This window comes from Sminthopsis crassicaudata, chromosome 2, assembly GCF_048593235.1.
Source record: "Sminthopsis crassicaudata isolate SCR6 chromosome 2, ASM4859323v1, whole genome shotgun sequence".
In the NCBI taxonomy this organism is placed as follows: Eukaryota; Metazoa; Chordata; class Mammalia; order Dasyuromorphia; family Dasyuridae; genus Sminthopsis; species Sminthopsis crassicaudata.
In genome coordinates this window covers 398,116,916-398,134,281 of record NC_133618.1, presented here as the reverse complement: position 1 = coordinate 398,134,281, position 17,366 = coordinate 398,116,916, and the positions used below count along the sequence as shown (strand labels likewise).

Sequence of the window (17,366 nt, the reverse complement as noted above, 5' to 3'; positions counted from 1 at the left end):
AGATGACCCCTCACTCTTAGTAGTGGACAGAGCACAAGACTGCACTAGCAGCTTAGAAATCTACATTCTGGGCCCTCATCTTGGCCCTGGCAGCCCAAGGAAGGCCTTCTGTTGACTTTGACTCCCTCCCTAGTGTGTAGAAGGCTAGATTTCAAGTCAGAAGACTGGAATTCTAATACTGTTTCCACTACTATAGTAACTTGAACAAATCACATTTTCTCCCTATGCCTCAGTAACACCATCTTTAAAGTTAGAGGTTTAGATTTAATTTAATTCAATAATCATTTAAGAGTCCATTATGTGAAAACATTGTGTAAGCTCTGGGAACACAACAAAAACAGTTCCTGACCAGCTTACACTTTACTTAAAGAGGAGGATGGAAAGATAGTGACAAGATATACAGGTACAAAAATACAGCATGATGTTAGAAGAGGCAGCTAGAGAGATCAGGAAAGGCTTTCTGGATGAAGTAAAACCTGGGATGAAGTTTGAAAGAAACTAGAGATTCTGAGAAGTCAAGGTGAGAAGAGAGAACATTAACTGAAAGCTAATGGACACTTATTAAGTACTATGTGCCAGACACTGTCCTAAAAATATTATTCTTTAGTCAATTAATTATGTATGATTTTTTTGTGGCCCCATTTGGAGTTTTCTTGGTAAAGATAAGTCTGTTTACTTTTCTAATTCATTTTACAGATGAAGAAACTGAGGCACACAGGCTTAAGTGACTTAAGTTCACACAACTAATAAATGTCTAAATCCAAATTTGAACTCAGGTTTTCCTGACTCCAGGGCTGACACTCTAGCCACTTTCCCACTTAGTTGCCTGTGCTAAAGATACACAGAAAGGCAAAAGGCAATTTCTGCTTTTAAGATGCTTGCAGTGTGATGGGGAGAGAAAACAAATATAACTGTACAGAGACATGGAGGCAGAAGATGGGTTTTGGACAATAGAATATGATTCCTTAAATCAAAAAGGACACTTTCCCCTGAGCCTAGAGTACATGGAGAGGAGTGATATGAAATAAGTGTAAAAATAATACGTTTTAAATGTCAAACTGAGGAATTTTTATTTTATCTGAAAAGTAATAAATTGAGAACCACTGGAACTTCTTGAGCAGGGAAGTAGCTTGATCAGGCAACTATATGAAAGATGGATTGCAGAATGGAGAGAGTCTAAGCATGGAGACCAATTGGAAAGCCATTGTAATAGTCAAGGCTAAAAGTGATGAGTGGGGAGAAAGGGACAGATATTGAGGAATGAAAATTCACAATTGATATGTAAGAGACAAAATATTGAATGCCCATCCATTTCTCACAATAGGATTAAGGGAGGGCTGAAGGGAAAAAGAATTGCTCCAAGATTACAAACTCGGGTGCTTGACAGATGGTGGCGCATTTGAGAAAAATGGGGAAATTTAGAGATGGGACAGAGTTGGGGGGATATTTTTCTAGGGTGCTTTCTAGCTTTAAGATATCATAATTCTATGATACTTCCTTCCTGAATATGGCTTTCCAGGTATGTGTCAGAGCTGACCTTAGTACGAGTAAAGGTGAATGAAGGGGGTTATTATACCCTCAGAGCCTTCCATGATGATGATGCTGACTCGTTCTCCTTCCAGTTGCAGATAAACGGTAAGAAGTCCCTTAGAGGACTCACCCCCTCCCCTTCTTTTCCTCCCTTAGCTCTCCATATTACTCAATTCCTTCCCTGTCTTCCCCTCACAGTCCCTGACCTAGCACATCTTCTTCCCCTTACTTCCATAGTGACCCCCCTTTCTTGCCCCTATTTTGGACAGTTCCTGCTAAGGTGATGGATCTGAGTGAGAGCCACCCCAGCAGTGGGGAGCAACTCCTCACTTGCCGAAGTCAGGGGATGCCACAGCCTGTCCTTAACTGGTTCAGTTGCAGTGATTTTAAGAGGTGAGTAGAGACCTCAATCCCTTGGGCAGTGCCCAAGTCCTTTGATTACACAAACAAAGGGCAAATCAATCAACAAATATTTATCAGATGCTTATTATGGGTCAGGCCCTGTGTTAAATTCAGAAAACACAAAGAAAAACAAAAATATTCCCCGTCCTCATTCTAATGGTCCTGCGGGGACATGCATCCAAAACACCCGAATCATCAAATCCTTGGGTGTGGCCTGGGAGCCCAAATGGAGAAGAACTAGTATAGCATCTCGCCCATTCTCCTGTTTTTGGTTCTTCCATCGTTCCAAGACAGAGATGATTTCTTTTGTCATTAAGACATTCAGAAAGAGAGGCCCATAGGATCTCTACAGAGAGCATGCTTCTCCACCTAGCCAAGTAATTTCCTCCCAGAGCTGCTGTTGGCCCTTTAATTCACTCACTAAGAGGCCAGTTCTAGAGAGTTGGCAGAAACGAGATCCTCAGAGCTCCTTTATTCTCCTTGGAATTTCTCCTTCTGGCTACACACAGCAATTCATCTGGGACCAAGATAGCCTTGAGGGAGGAGAGGGGAGAGCAAGACAGGGCTGCAAATATAAAAAATCTGCTTGGCCACTGAGGAATAAGAGGTTCTGATATGGTGGGGGGGTTGGTGAAGAAGATTTTCCCTAAGCCTATCATCAGTAGGTTAGGTTATCCCAGCACCTACTATTCCTTTCTGGCAAAGCCAAAAAAAAAACCTGAAGGTAAATGGGGACAGAAGAAAACATTCTAGATGAGCTTTCTATCACAGGTCTCTACTAATCCCTCTTCATGCTAATTCCTTCCCTTAGTTGATTATTTCCAAGTTATCCTGCATGTATATCTTGCTTGAACATAGTTTGGATATTGTCTCTCTCATTAGACTCCTCCAGAGCAGAGACTAATTTTTTTGGCCTTTCTTTGAATACCCCAGTGCTTAGCAAGGTGCCTGGGACATAATAGGAGTTTGTTGACTGAAGAAAGATTCCTTGCATCATGGATCCCTTGGGAGATCTGGTGAAGCTTATGGATTCCTCAGAATAATGTTTTTAAATGCATAAAATAAAATAGTTATAATTATTTTAAAGACCAATTCTATTGATACAACTAGAAAAATACATTAAGAAAACCCCTGATAAAGGGCTCCTGCAGCCCAGAGGCAAAAAAGAGTTTGGGGGGTAGTGGATGGCTAGGCTCATGGTAAAAAGATGGGCTGGTAAACTGGAAAAAGTAGGACAAAGCTGTTCTCACTGGGGTTCCATCCCAAATAGGTGTCCCCGTGATGTTCTGCCTACCCCACTGGGGAACAGCTCCAAGGAGGAAACTCAGTTGGAAACCAATGTGACCTACTGGGAGCAAGAGAAATTGTTTAAGGTAGTCAGCATCCTGCGCTTGCAACGAGTGGACCAGCCCCTCTCTGTCATCTGTGACGTGTACAACCTCTTGGGGAGAGACAGCAAGGAAGTCACCATTGTTCCACACTGTGAGTCCCAAGGCCCACAGCCATAGTAACTGATCTCTCTTTCTCTTATGCATCACTGGCCTTGAAGACATCCCATGCTCTGTGGGACCATGCAGACCCATGTACATGTCTAGATAGAATGATCGCACATGAATGAATCTGCCGGTGTCCCCAGATACAGGTGTGCCTCACGAACCCCCTCCCACAGCTCTGAGAAGTCCAATTGTTCTTCCTTCCAGCCCCCAGCAAAAGCCCAGATCAGGTACCACTCTGTGGAGACCCAAGTTCTGGACAGAGTGAACTGAGGAGGCTGAAACAGACCATGGATTATAAGAGAAGCATCTTCTAAAGTATTATCTTGTGCAGATAGAGGAACAAATGCTTTTTGTGGGGCAAGAACTTAGATAAAGCAGGGAATAACAGGACTACCAATAATAATGATATTAGCACACCTCTCTATGGCACTTTAAAATTTACCAAGCACCTTTCTCACAACAAGCTTGTGAAAAGTAAAGCAAACATTATTACATTAGGTTTTATTATTTAAAAAGTTAAGTGATTTGCTCATAGTCACACAACAGTATCAGAGAATAGACAACAATTATGGTCTTTTGACCTCAAGACCAATGGATTTCCAATCACTGAATGACTAGCTTCTGAAGGAAAAGACAGCTTGCCTAGAGGGGATCTGGGGACATGGAAAAGCAGGCAGGAGAAGTAGCTTCACCAGCTTGGAGAGGGTCTGGCGATGAGGGGAGCACTTTCAGAGCGAGGGAATAATAAAGAAAAGGCCTCAATAGATAGATCCAGTGGTCAACAGTTAGTAGAAGAGAAGAGGGAGGAAAAATGGGGAAGAGACGCCTAATAAAGAAAGGAAAGACAAAGGCTGAAGGCTTGACACTGGGGAAAACAGGATCTGACTATGGGGGTCTGGCATTTCTGCCCCATCCTCTTGCAGCCAAAATTTCGGGAGTGATTCACAAAATCATGTTTCTTTGGTTCACTACAAAGTGATGATCTCTCACTTCAACTTTGGCCCCCTCTTCAAAGAACATCATTTTTTTATTTCTCTTAGGGAATCTCCATCCCATGGCCCTCCATGGTGATTCCAAACCTGAGTTGTTTTCCTCAGCAATCTTTCTTCTTGCTAAGATTAACATCCCTGCTCTTATCTCTTCTTCAGTACCTTGTTCTGTTTCCCTCTGTCTTCTCTCTTTCATGGATTTCCAGCTCTTTCCTGAATTCCATTGACTCATTCTCCCCTGCTTGTTGTCTCCTTTAAATGTAAGTTCCTTGAGGGTAGGATTCAGAAGTGTATCCTTGTCTATATTTGCCTCTTTTTTTGTTGTTTGTTTGTATCTCTAGCACCCATTATCATTCCTGGCACACAGTAAGTGCTTGATAAATACTTGTTGGCTGACTGCTTGCAAACATACTCGGGTCTCTCTAATCCAAATAAACAAACTGATGAAGGAAGGAAAGAGGGTAGGAAGGAAGAAAGGAAGGAAGGAAAGAAGGAAGGAAGGGCTGAAAGAAAGGAAGAAAGAAAGAAGGAAGGAAGGAAGAAAGGAAAGAAAAAGAAATAAAGGGAAAAAGAAAAAGAAAAAGAAAGAGAAGAAAGAAAAAAAGAAGAAAAGGAAGGAGAGAGAAAGAAAAAGGAGAAAGAAGGAAAGAAAAAGAGAGGAGGAAGGAAGGAAAGAAGGGAAGGAGAAAGAGAAAACAATCAACTTTCTCTTAACTCAAAGCAGTACATAACCTAATGGAAAGACCTGGATTTGGATTCTCCATATCTGGATAATAGTCTCACTTTTATTGCTTGGCTTCTTTATTGTCTTAAGGCAATCATATTTGTAGACTGTAGCTCTATTTCCTCATATGAAATCCATTATTTTTTTTTATGCCTTAAAGCTATTGACAGGTATCTCTCCTTCCTTCCATTACCAAAGAATAATTTATGCCTACTGCCTCTATTTCCCCATCTTTAGCCCCTTGCAATCTGACTGTTATTCTCCCATTTTATTAAAACATATCTCTCTCCAGGATCATTAATGACCACAGATCCAATGGTCTTCCTCCTCTCCCCACCTCATTATTCTTCTTTATTTCCCTAGAAGATAGAATAGCATGCCTGGAGTCAGGAAGCCCCATCTTCCCGAGTTCAAATCTGGCTTAAGATGTTTACTAGTTGTATGGCCCTGGACAAGTTAAGTGACTTACCTCAGTTTCTTCATCTGTAAAATGATCTGGAAAAGGAAATGACAAACCACTCCTTTATCTTTGCCAAGAAAGTGACCATTAAGGTCACAAAATTGGACACTATGAAAATGACTAGAGAATAATAAATAAGATGCTCTTCCCTCAATGATTTTTCTGATAGGGTGCTCACAAAGTTCTTTTTCTCCTTCTCTGACTGCTTTTTCACACTCTTTTTTAATGGTCCCTTAAATATAGAAGTCCCCCAAAGACTCTGTCCTTCACCCTTTTCTCTTCTCTCCCTACCTTTTCTCCTTTAATAGGATCATATTCTTAAGGCTTCATTTATCAGCTCTAGAGAGATAATTCCCAAATCTGTATTTCTCACCTTTATCTCTCCCTGAACTCTAGTCCTACATCTATAGTTGCTGGCTTGATGACTTCAGCTATATTATGTTCGACTTTAAAATATCCAGAATTAACTATTTTCCAATGAACTCATCATCATCTCCCCAAAACACAACTAGCATTTATTTATTTATGCTTTTAAGCTTTGCCAAGCATTTTATATCTCACTTGATCTTCCCAACAACCTTACAACATAGGTGTTATTATTAACCCCATTTTATAGAAGAAGAAACTGAGGCAGACAGATTCTGTAACTTGCCCAATGTCACATAGCTAGACAGTATCTGAGACCAGATTTCCTGTATTTTTTTAAGAGTACAACCATCTTCTTTATCTATATTCCTATCCAAGAAACCCAGACTCAAGACATCAGAGTATATTTTGGGTTCTTTCCTAATTTATTGCTAAGGTTATGTTGATATTTAACTCTAATTCCTTGGGCCCCAGATTTAAGACAATAGTCTTCTAAATGGATCTAGAGGCAGACACAACTTTGGAAGTCATCTTCCAATTCCCTTATTTTATAACTGAGAAAATTGACATTTGGGGAGGTTGTTACTTATCTAAAGTCACACAAGTGGGAAGTTTCAGAGGTAAAAATTGGATACAGGACCTTTAACTCCAGAGTCAGTTCTTTTCTTTGAACCATGCTGCTTCCAATGGTTTTTCTGCCTTCAATTTTTTTCTTTTTTCTATCTAGTCTACCATTCCAATCACATAATCTTCCAAATTTTGCATTCTCACACTATTTCTCATCTCTCCACGTGTTTCTCTACTACCTACTCTACTGAATAAAGATCATTTTCCTGATTCTGGCAATCAAAGCCCTCAATATTCTGAGTCCAAATTATTTTTCCATTATCTTTCCTTATCTTATTTCCTTTCACATACTTCATTTTCTAGACACATCCCCATCTTATTCTTCCTTATTGCTACTCCTGCTTTTGCTCTCCATGCCATTGTTGTTACTGAGTTATTTTTTAGTTAAGACTGACTTTTCATGACCCCTTTGGGGTTTTCTTGGCAAAAATACTGGGTGGTTTGCCATTTCCTTTTTCAGCTTATCTTATAGCTCAAGAAACTGGGGCAAAGAGAATTAAATGACTTGCCTATCATAACTCAGCTAGTATAGGTCTGAGGGGCTGGATTTGAATTCAGAAAAGATGAATTTTGCTGATTCCAGACCTAGTCCTTTATCTACTCTACCACCTAGTCTAGTACAGAAATGGCCTGAGATCTTTCAGAGCACCCAAGCCTTAATACTAGCATAGGCTTTGCCCTAAATACAATTAAAATTATTTTAAAAAAGTTTTCCTCTGTTAAAATCCTTCCCTTCTAGGTCTTCCATAAAGCTTTCTCCTGTCTTTCCAGCATAGACTTTACCTTCCCTTTCCATCCATGGGAAAATGACCTCTCCCTCTTTAACTTTCTCGTGGCAGCTTGCCTGAACCTTCCTTTTATATGTCTCTCACTCCTTCATGAGTACGTCATTCATAGACATTTTATCCCTCTAATTATTAGATTGTAAGCTTCTAGATGGCAGAAACTGTTTTTTTTTTCCTTTTATTTTTGTATTCTTACTGCCCAGTACAGGATCCTGCATATATTAGGTATTTAATAAACATTTGTTTAATTGAACTGAACTGATTTGATTTTAATTGAACTGGGGAGAAGCTAAGGCTAAATGTTGGGGAGATGAGGCTAAAAATTTGATATTGGGGAGAGGAAGCTATGGGTCTGATTTTGATGAGGAAGATCTAGGATCTATATTGGAAAATAAAAGCTGAAATTTTAACCTTAAGTCCCCAGGGGAAGAAAAGGACTTTTGGCTCGTTCATTAGATAGTTTGGTATTTTTAGTAGGATTGCCTGGATGGGAAGGAGGGATGGAGGATGGCCGAGTGGGCCTTTGAACTCAGAGAGCCAAAGTATCTTCTTGGGGCAGGCTCAGATGATGTTGGATAGGATAAAAGGGGGACTAGAAGTGGGAGAAGGGACTTCTCAGAATTATCTTGCTTGACCTTGCACTTGATGATGACCTGATATGAGGGTGAGTTGCCTGTTCTCTGCTTCCAGCCCTGCCCTTCAAGGTGGTTGTGATTTCAGCCATCCTGGCCTTAGTGGTCCTCACAATTATCTCCATGATCATCCTTGTAATTCTGTGGCAGAAGGTAAGTAGATCCTGTAGCCTTTCTCCCATGTAGACCTGGCCTGAGATCTTTCAGGGTACCCCAAGCCTTAATCCCAGCATAGGCTTTTCCCTAAATACAATTAAAATTATTTTTAAAAAAAATCCTAAAGCTGATTAAAAATTTTAAAATAATATTTCATTTTTCTTCAATTACATGTAAAAACAATTTTTAACATTTATTTTGTTTTCTTAAGTTTTGAGTTCTAAATTCCATCCCTTCTTCCCTTTCCTTCCCCCTCCCTGAGATAGTAACCAATCTAATATAGGATATACATGTGCAATCATTTAAATAGCAAAAATACTTAAATTCTTGCTCCTGAAGTTTTATATATATATATATATATATATATATATATATATAATATTTTATACCAAATATTAATGGATCCAAGCCAAAATGAGCCATTTCATCAGTCTAGTGGGAAGTGGTACCCAGGAATGTCTCTAAGGCATACAGACTGGACCAGCGCAGATCTCACTTCTCAAGACAAGCTTTTATCGGACCTCTCTGCACTTGTCATTACCTGAAGAGGGAGTGCCAGGGTATCTTTGGCACCTGGAGTCTGTCAGCATAGACTGAGCCTTGAACTAAGTGATTTGTAAAAGTCTTTTCTAACTTCCATGATCCTATGATTGTTATTTCCCCCTTCCCCAGAAACCCCGCTATGAGATCCGCTGGAAAGTGATTGAATCTGTGAGCTCCGATGGTCATGAATACATCTACGTGGATCCCATGCAACTGCCTTATGACTCCAGCTGGGAACTGCCCCGAGAGAGACTTGTGCTCGGTCAGTGATCCAGCTTCTCTTCCCAGGAGGGGAACAGAAAAACCCTGCTCCTCTGTCCTGAACCCCTTCTGCAGGTCCATCCCTGAGCTGTGGGAGAGACCCAGATAATGTCCACCAAGATGAGAAGATAGGGCCGACACAAGCCCAGAGATCCTTAATTTAAGGATCAGATGTTCAATTTCGCGGTATCTGCTATAATTGTTCCAGAAGGTCAGAGTAGAATGGAATAAGGAAGGCAGGAAGGCTTACATGGCCTTGAAGGGGGAGAATGTAAATAAGCAAAGGCAGAGAGGTGAGACTGAATAGGTGAGAGACAGTGAGAAGAGCAGAATGACTCATTTAGATAGAAATAAACTAGATATATAGGGTAAGATCAGATTGTAGGCCGGGAAGAGGAGTTAGGACTTCATTGTATGAGCAACAAAGAACCACCCAAAATATTTGAGAAAAGTAGTGTTTCACTTCCAGATGGGGGTTGTTTGTTGCTGTTGTTCTGGGGTTTTTTGGAGGCAAGCAGGGCCCAGGGCCATGGTAAGTGGCCAAGTCCAAATTTAAACTCGGGTCCTGTGCTCTATCTATTACACCATATAGCTCTTTGCCCCCAGATATATTTTAGGAAAGTTTGTGTCGTTGGATGTGCAGAATGTATTAAAGGGGAAGAAATGAGAGGCAGAAGGACAGGTTACAAGGCTATCCCAGTACAGCAGGTTCTTAGTCATGAGGCTATGGTGGCAGAAGGAAGTGGAGAAGAAGGCTGACACAATGGAGATTTGCAGTTTGAGGCAGGTGGAATCATATCCTTTCCCCACAGGAACAGACATTCAAAGAAAAGGGGTAAATGAGGCTGAAGTTAATATAATCCCCTGGAGTTACAGAATTTCATGATTGAAGGGGATTTTCTAGTCCTACCTGGAACTGAATAGAAATTCTCTTGACCACAACTCATCAAGTGACTGTCCATTCTCCACCTGAGGACCAGCATTTGCTCTTCCCAATTTGAATCTTGGATCCTAGGTCAAAAGGCAGATGAGAGCTCAGGGGCTATGGAGGCAAGTCCCCTCATTTTACATGAGAAAATTGAGGCTCAGATTGAGGAAAGGTCTGCCCAAGGTCTCACAGATTGTGAGCGTCAGGGGTAGGATCCAAATCAAGGTCCTCTAAGTCCATAGCAAAGACTATGCAATCAGAGGATTCTGACCCTGCTTTTGATGCTACCTTGGTGACTGGGGGCAAGTGACTCAGTTTTCTCTTTTGTAAAATGAGATGGTCTCTGAGGCCCCTTCCCCTCCCTACATCTATTGTGTTCCTCCATTACTTGTTATAGTGTGTTGGGAACTCTGTGAACTTGGAGGGTAAGTTCCAGTAGGTGCTACCAAGCTAGGACAGGGTCAATAAGGGGCCCAGTCCAGCTAACTATGACAAGATTTAACACCAGAAGATGAGATGATCAGCTTTTTCAGCCATACCGTCTCTTGAAGTGTGCCTACCAAGGAATTTAGTTCTTGGGACCTGCATTGGTAGGGGGAATACCCATATCAATGACTCAAGATTTCCTGAAGAAAGCAGCATTGATAATGATAATCAATAACAGTAATAACAGGCACTTTCAAATTTGCAGAGTGCTTTACATGTGTTATTTCATTTGAGTCTCAGTAAAACTCTATGAAGTATAATGGATATTTGTTATCCCTGTTTTACAAATGAGGAAACTGAGGAGCAGAGAGATTATGTAACTTGCCCATCCAACAACAACAGAGCCGAAAGGGTTTCTAGCAAATGTCACACAATTCATAAGCATCAGAGGATAGATTCGAATCCAGGTCTTAGTCCAGGACTCGATTATCAAATGAAATATTTGTAAAGTACCTACCACCTGGACACATGGCAGGCATTTAACAAATGCTTATTTCCCATGAAATTAGATAAATAGATAGATGGATGATTGAATGGATGCATAGATGACAGATAAATGGGTAGATAGAGATATAGATAGATAATTGCATCAATATATAAATAGACATACATACAGACAGATGAATGAATGGATCAATGGATAGAGAGATGACAGAGAGAGATATACAGAGAGATTGATAGATATATGGAGAGAAAGAAAGAAACCATTCTAAACACAGGGCTGGAGTAAAAATCTTTTCCTGCAGAGAACGGACATTCAAAGAAGAGGGGTAAATGAGGCTGAAGCTAATATAATCCCCTGATATGACAGAATTTCAGAATTGAAGGGGATTTTCTAGTCCAATCTAGAACTGAATAGAAATCCTCTTAATCAAACTCACCAAGTCCGTCCTCCACCTAATAACAACAATAACAACTAATCAACAAAAACAATATTCCCAAAAGATAGATTTAAGAACCCATGTCCATTTTATTATGAATAAGTATTAGAACGTTTATTTTTATTTTTTTGCTGAGGCAGTTGGGTAAGTGACTTGCCCAGGGTCACACAGCTAGGAAGTGTTGTGTCTGACGCCAGATTTGAACTCGGGTCCTCCTGACTTTAGGGTGAAGACTCCATCTACTGTATCATCTAGCTGCCCCTATTACACTGTTTATTGAAGAATATAAAGTTAGAATAGCAATACAAGCTTAAAAAATTTAGCATATGAGTAAAACTGGGGACTAAATGGATAGGTTTTAAAAACCTAATTAATAATATTTATCTGGCACAAAATAATAATAATAGCTCATATATCTGTAGTGCTTTAAGGTTGCTTGCAAGACCTCTTCTTTGGAACATCCCTGAGAGATTGGGTCTTGTAGTTGCAGATGAGAAAACTGATGATTTAAGAGTTTAATGCCCAATTTCAAATATTTAGTATCTAAGGTGGGATTTGAACTCAGAGCTTCTAACTCCTTAACTTTCATAATTGAAGGGATTTTCTAGTCCAATCTAGAACTGAATAGAAATCTGAAAAGGCTGAAAGCTGAGACCTGTAGCACAGGAAAGGTGTAGAGTGGTGGACTGCAGGAGGGAAGGTTTTCCATGCTTGTGGCAAAAGTGTAGGATAGTGGGATGAGCACTTCATTTGGAATCAGAAGGCCAGAGTTCTAATCTAAGATCTGGGTGACATGAGGCAACTCATTAAATGTCTCTGAGCCAGTTTTCTTATTTGTAAAAATTACATTGGGGTCAAATGACCTCTGGACATCTTTCCAACTGAAAATTCTATGCATTTCCCTGAAGTCCTTACAGTACTAGGCTTGGAATTGGGTTTGGAGTAGGGTGTGTCAACAGATGGGAAGGGACAGCCTTCAATCTGGCCCAGCCCAATTCTGCCATCCACACATCATCCCCCCTCCCTTTTCCCCATCCGTGGAAAGAGCCAGGATTAGGCAACTGGGATGAATGCGTGTCGGCCAGATTACATTGGGCTGCCCTCTGCTGGCTTTGAATAAAATGGGTTTAATTTATGGATAGAACGGAAAGGGTTTCTAGCAAACAGGGGCTCAAGCGCATTGAGTGGTTAGGGACTTAACACCCCTCAGCTGTCTAAGTGAAGGTCAAGTTACTAATCCCAAAGTCGCGGACACTGATGGTCCTATTTATTTATTGTTACATGTTAATATAAAGATGGACTTAGGGAGGGGGTGGGGGGAAAGAAGGGGAAATTTGAAACGCAAGATTTTGCAGGGTCAATACTGAAAAATTATCCCTGCATATGTTTTGAAAATAAAAAGCTTTAATTAAGAAAAATATAAAGATGGAGTCCATGTCAACATTGAACATTCCTCCCTATCAACCCCCTTTCAGCTAAAATGGATTAATGCCTTATGGACAGAGATATTCCCAAGGTTTGGGATTAAACCACAGTGACCTGGATTATAGGATTCCAATTCAGAATTAGAAGGGACCTTAGAGAGGTCATTGAATCCAACCCTGTAATTTTATAGATGAAGAAACTGAGACTCAGAAGATTTAGGATTTTTTTTTTCCCTGAGGCTGGGGTTAAGTGTAAGGGTCACACAGCTAGGAAGTGTTGTGTCTGAGACCAGATTTGAACTCGGGTCCTCCTGAATTCAGGGCTAGTGCTCTATCCACTGAGCCACCTAGCTGCCCCAGATTTAAGATTTAAGATCAGAGATTTAAGTGCCTTGTCTAGTAAGTATTTAAGTTGGGGGTTCAAATGTAGTCCTCCCTGCCCCTAAGGCCAGCACTCAATTCACTCTACTTTTAGAATCAGTGCATGGGGAGTTGGTGAATTGTTTTCCTACAGAAAATTTTAAGCTAAGGTTGGGTGAATTCTCAGGGAGATGGAGGAGAGAGTCTCAGGGGTTGTTCTGGCTCTGAGATCTTCAGAGGGGTTACTGTGAGCTGTAGGATCCAATTCATATACATTCAATGATTGATGGTTTTCTTGGAGAAGACCCGTATCTTTTCTGAGTCAAGGACATCTGTGAGATGGGTTAGCAGTATAAAGCGGGGACAGCACTGGATTTAAAGTCCAGCTTGGACAATTTATTCAATCTTTCTGGAGGTAATTCCCTTACTATAAAATGAGAGAGGTTGAACTAAAGCATCCCTAAATCAGTGATCTATGGAGTAAGGCAGGCTCTTCCAGTGAATGCTCAGATTGGATGGGGAACAAAGGATTTTGTGGGGGTGTCAAAGGTTCCAGTGACTGGGGTGTGAGTGAGAAATGTGGATAACCTCTGCACAAGCCTTGGGATGGAATTGAGGGAATATCCTCTCGTCTCTGTTACAGGTCGTACACTTGGTTCTGGGGCCTTTGGGCAAGTAGTGGAGGCCACAGCCCATGGACTAAGCCACTCCCAGGCCACAATGAAGGTGGCTGTCAAGATGCTAAAATGTGAGTTTCTCCTTCTCCCTTTTCCTTTAGCCTCTTCAGTCACTTTCCCCTCCCCTTTCCTTTTGTCGACCTTCTCTTTTCAACCCTCTCCCCACCCTATTCCTCTCATTTACTGGTCCCATTGTTCTTCCTCACTTTCTGCTAGGGGACCCCTCCCCATTCTAGCCGCACTTCTTTTCTTGCTTGTGGTCTGGTAAGCGCAGCTTTAGGGAACTCTCCCTGGCTTGCAGGGAAGCACTCCTCCCCACTGACTTGGGGGAAAAGGCTGAGATCTGATGTAGTAAATCCATGATGAAAGTAAATCTTTCTGGGAACCATTGCTTCTAGTTATGCTAGTCCCAGGGCCAGGAAGAAGCTTTCTCTGAGAATGGGGAAATTGGAGTAGAGTTGTTCAAACCCCCTCACAAGAGCTGACTGTTAAATTTTTATTTTTTATTTTTAAAATTATTTTACTTTTTTTTTTTTCCCTGAGGCTGGGGTTAAGTGACTTGCCCAGGGTCACACAGCTAGGAAGCCTTAAGTGTCTGAGGCCAGATTTGAACTCAGGTCCTCCTGACTTCAGGACTGGTGCTCTGTTAAATTTTTAGAATGAGCATTTTATACCTTAGAAATCTATTAGTCTTACAAATTATTTAATGATTTCTTGTTTTGTTGATTGTCTTGCCTAAAAAAAAAAGGAGAGGAAACACAAATAATGCATTAAATTATAAGTATGTTGTGAGTTCAATTTTTTTTTTTTTTTTTCTGGAGAGCTGCTTGTTTTATTAGCAGAGGTCTAGATTTGGGTGACCTTCTCTGAAGAGCCTGGGTCTTAGCTGTTCTGCTCCTCTTCTCCCTTCTCACCCCCAAACCTTTTGTCTCAGCCACCGCCCGGAGCAGTGAGAAGCAGGCCCTTATGTCTGAACTGAAGATCATGAGCCACCTGGGACCCCACCTGAACATTGTCAACCTGCTGGGGGCGTGCACTAAAGGAGGTATGGCGCCCGTCCCTTATCAGACAGCCCAGAGGGACCCTGGCAGACTCAGAGAATCAGATTCAGAGAATCACGTTAAGTTCTGAATGACTCTAAGAAATGCCATTCAGGGAATCCATTAGGCTAACAGGCTGCCTCAGAAACCTGTCTTGAGCCTTCCCTTCTGAGGATTTTTCCAGGTCATCTTGGCTTTGGTTCCAAATTCTGGATCCAAATTCTTGTCTCGAGTTATATCAATAAAAGAAGTTCATAGATTAGAGCTAACTGAAACTTCGAGCCCATTATCTCCAACTCCCTCGTTTTACAGATGAAGAAACTGACACACACACAGGGAGGTTAGGTGACTTGCCAATTAAGTAGGATAGGATTTGAACCCAGGCCTTATTAATCCCATGTCCAGTCTAATATACCCATTTTCCTCTTAGCTTCCACTACCTTGCCCACCTGCCAGGATTGTTCTTTCCTCTCCCACATACACACACACACACACACACACACACACACATGCAGTTGTGTCTTCTGAGAAGCAGGCCCGTTCTAGGAACTTGGGAATGCATGCCCAGGGATGTTACCTGGAGAGGAAAGCAAGAACAAGCAGTGGTGGCCTGACCCTGGATCCAGACCTTGCAAGGAGGAGGAACAGATGGAGTTGGTGGTTTAGAGAAAGGATAAAATAATTGAGAATGACTTTTTGGAGAAAGAGATCCTAGAAGAGGGAAGAACTACTGGGAGAGTGCCCCCAAACCCTTTGTTGATCCTTCATCTAGATGTATGTACTGACAAACACACACTCTCACACACGCACACTCATGCACAAGCACTTATATGCACGTGCATCCACATGTATATATACACACAATCACACACAAACACGAACACACTCTGACCACATTCATACTCATGCACATGTGCACATACATTTGTGTGAGCATATACCCACGAACACACACACACACATACACACACACACACACACACACACACACACACACACACTCGTGCGCATACAAACACACACACACACACAGTCTCTCTCTCACGCTGACAACTCCTATCTCCCCTAGGCCCTATCTACATCATCACAGAATACTGCCGTTATGGAGATCTCGTGGACTACTTACATCGAACCAAGCACACGTTCCTGCAGCATTGTCCCGAGAAAGGAGGGTCTTACCAGTCCTCCGAGGTCCCGGACCCCTCTGACCATCAGCTGCACAGGTGACGCATGTACTTCACATCCCCACCCTCACATCAAGTTGGCTTTCTTCCTGCTCCATCCACCCTCTCTCCCTTTTCTCTCCTGTCGCCCTTGCCCTGTGCATGAAAGGTGAAACTCTTCTTTTCCCCAAATTTCCCTTTTTCCTTTTATCTTCTCCTCCTTTTCTTTGCTCCTTAACCTGCCCCACTTTGGCCCCTTCCTCCCAGTATGGGATTAGGGTTCTGGCCAGGTGGGTCCATAGTGGTCAGGGTGGGATATGGTTGAGGTCAGAAAATGCTGAGTTAAAGAGGTTGCAGTCAGATAGTGGGGGAGGGTCTGTCTACACAGAATGAGTATGGAGCATAGAAACCACTCTAGTTCCCTTTTCTCTCACCCTCATCCTTATCAGAGCTTTCCTGGAGCATAGTGATTACAAGAGGAAGGAGGGGGCAAGGGTTAAGAAAGGTCTGACGTCCTTGAGCTACCGTTAAGGGAACTGGGATGTTTATCTTCAAGAAAAAGCTGCCTATAGATATCTGAGGGCTATCACGTGAAAGAGGGATGTGGTTTATTCTATTTGCTCCCAGTGGCCAGAAGGACAGTGAATGGAAATCCTAGGGAAGTGTATTTCAGCTCAGTGGAAAGCCAAATTTCCTAATAGTTGGGAAGCATGTCTAGAATTAGGAATTAGACTGGATGATTTTTTAGATCCTGCCCAGCTCCAAGATTCTATAATATCTAGAGCTTTCCAAAATACAATAGAGTGTATGTGTATGTGTGTATGTGTTCCCAAAAATGTATGTGCATGCGTGCACATGTTTGCATGAGTACGTGCAAGTGTGTTCATGTTTGCATGTGAATGTATCTGTACATGAGTGTGCTTGTGAATATGTGTGTGTGATACTGAGTCCTTCATCCCTGGAGATATATGGGCAAGGGCTGGTTATCTCTTGTAAGAAATAACATTAATTTTTGCCCTGTAAAGTGGATTGGACTAGGTAACCTTGAATGTTTCTCCAAACCCTAAGATTCTAAGATGGTGTTACTTTGTAAGGGAATGCTACCCCTATTTTTACACCCCTCCCTTCTATATTGCTTCCAGGGCAGGAAGTCATTTTCAGTATTTTTGCCCAAAGGTACTGAATGAAGTGAGAACCCTTTTAGAAAATGCACTACCACCTTCTCTTGAGATACTTCTCCTCTACCTAGCCCTATGTCCTGAATACCCGAAGCAGGGCCTAAAGGAACAGCAGTGTGGGCACCTGGAACAGCACTGCTCTAGGGGTTTCCAATTCTATTATGGCATTAGCACCCTCCACTAATTCATCTCTGGACAAAACAACCTACTATGTGGATGATGTCATAGAAGGGAGAGTGATAGAGCTAGGAGGGTGTT

The 17,366-nt window shown here is 41.7% G+C and overlaps 1 protein-coding gene across 3 annotated transcripts in view; it reads left to right on the top strand.

Moving 5' to 3' along the window:
• Positions 1-17,366, top strand: part of PDGFRB (platelet derived growth factor receptor beta) — a 68,402-nt gene that overhangs the window by 34,495 nt on the left and 16,541 nt on the right. For all 3 annotated transcript variants that reach the window (XM_074291761.1, XM_074291759.1, XM_074291760.1), the window contains exons 8-15: positions 1,520-1,635; positions 1,800-1,923; positions 3,203-3,414; positions 8,070-8,164; positions 8,840-8,972; positions 13,694-13,798; positions 14,662-14,772; positions 15,837-15,990. In XM_074291761.1, the coding sequence (XP_074147862.1) occupies positions 1,520-1,635; positions 1,800-1,923; positions 3,203-3,414; positions 8,070-8,164; positions 8,840-8,972; positions 13,694-13,798; positions 14,662-14,772; positions 15,837-15,990 (1,050 nt within the window). The remainder of the gene's footprint in view (positions 1-1,519; positions 1,636-1,799; positions 1,924-3,202; positions 3,415-8,069; positions 8,165-8,839; positions 8,973-13,693; positions 13,799-14,661; positions 14,773-15,836; positions 15,991-17,366) is intronic.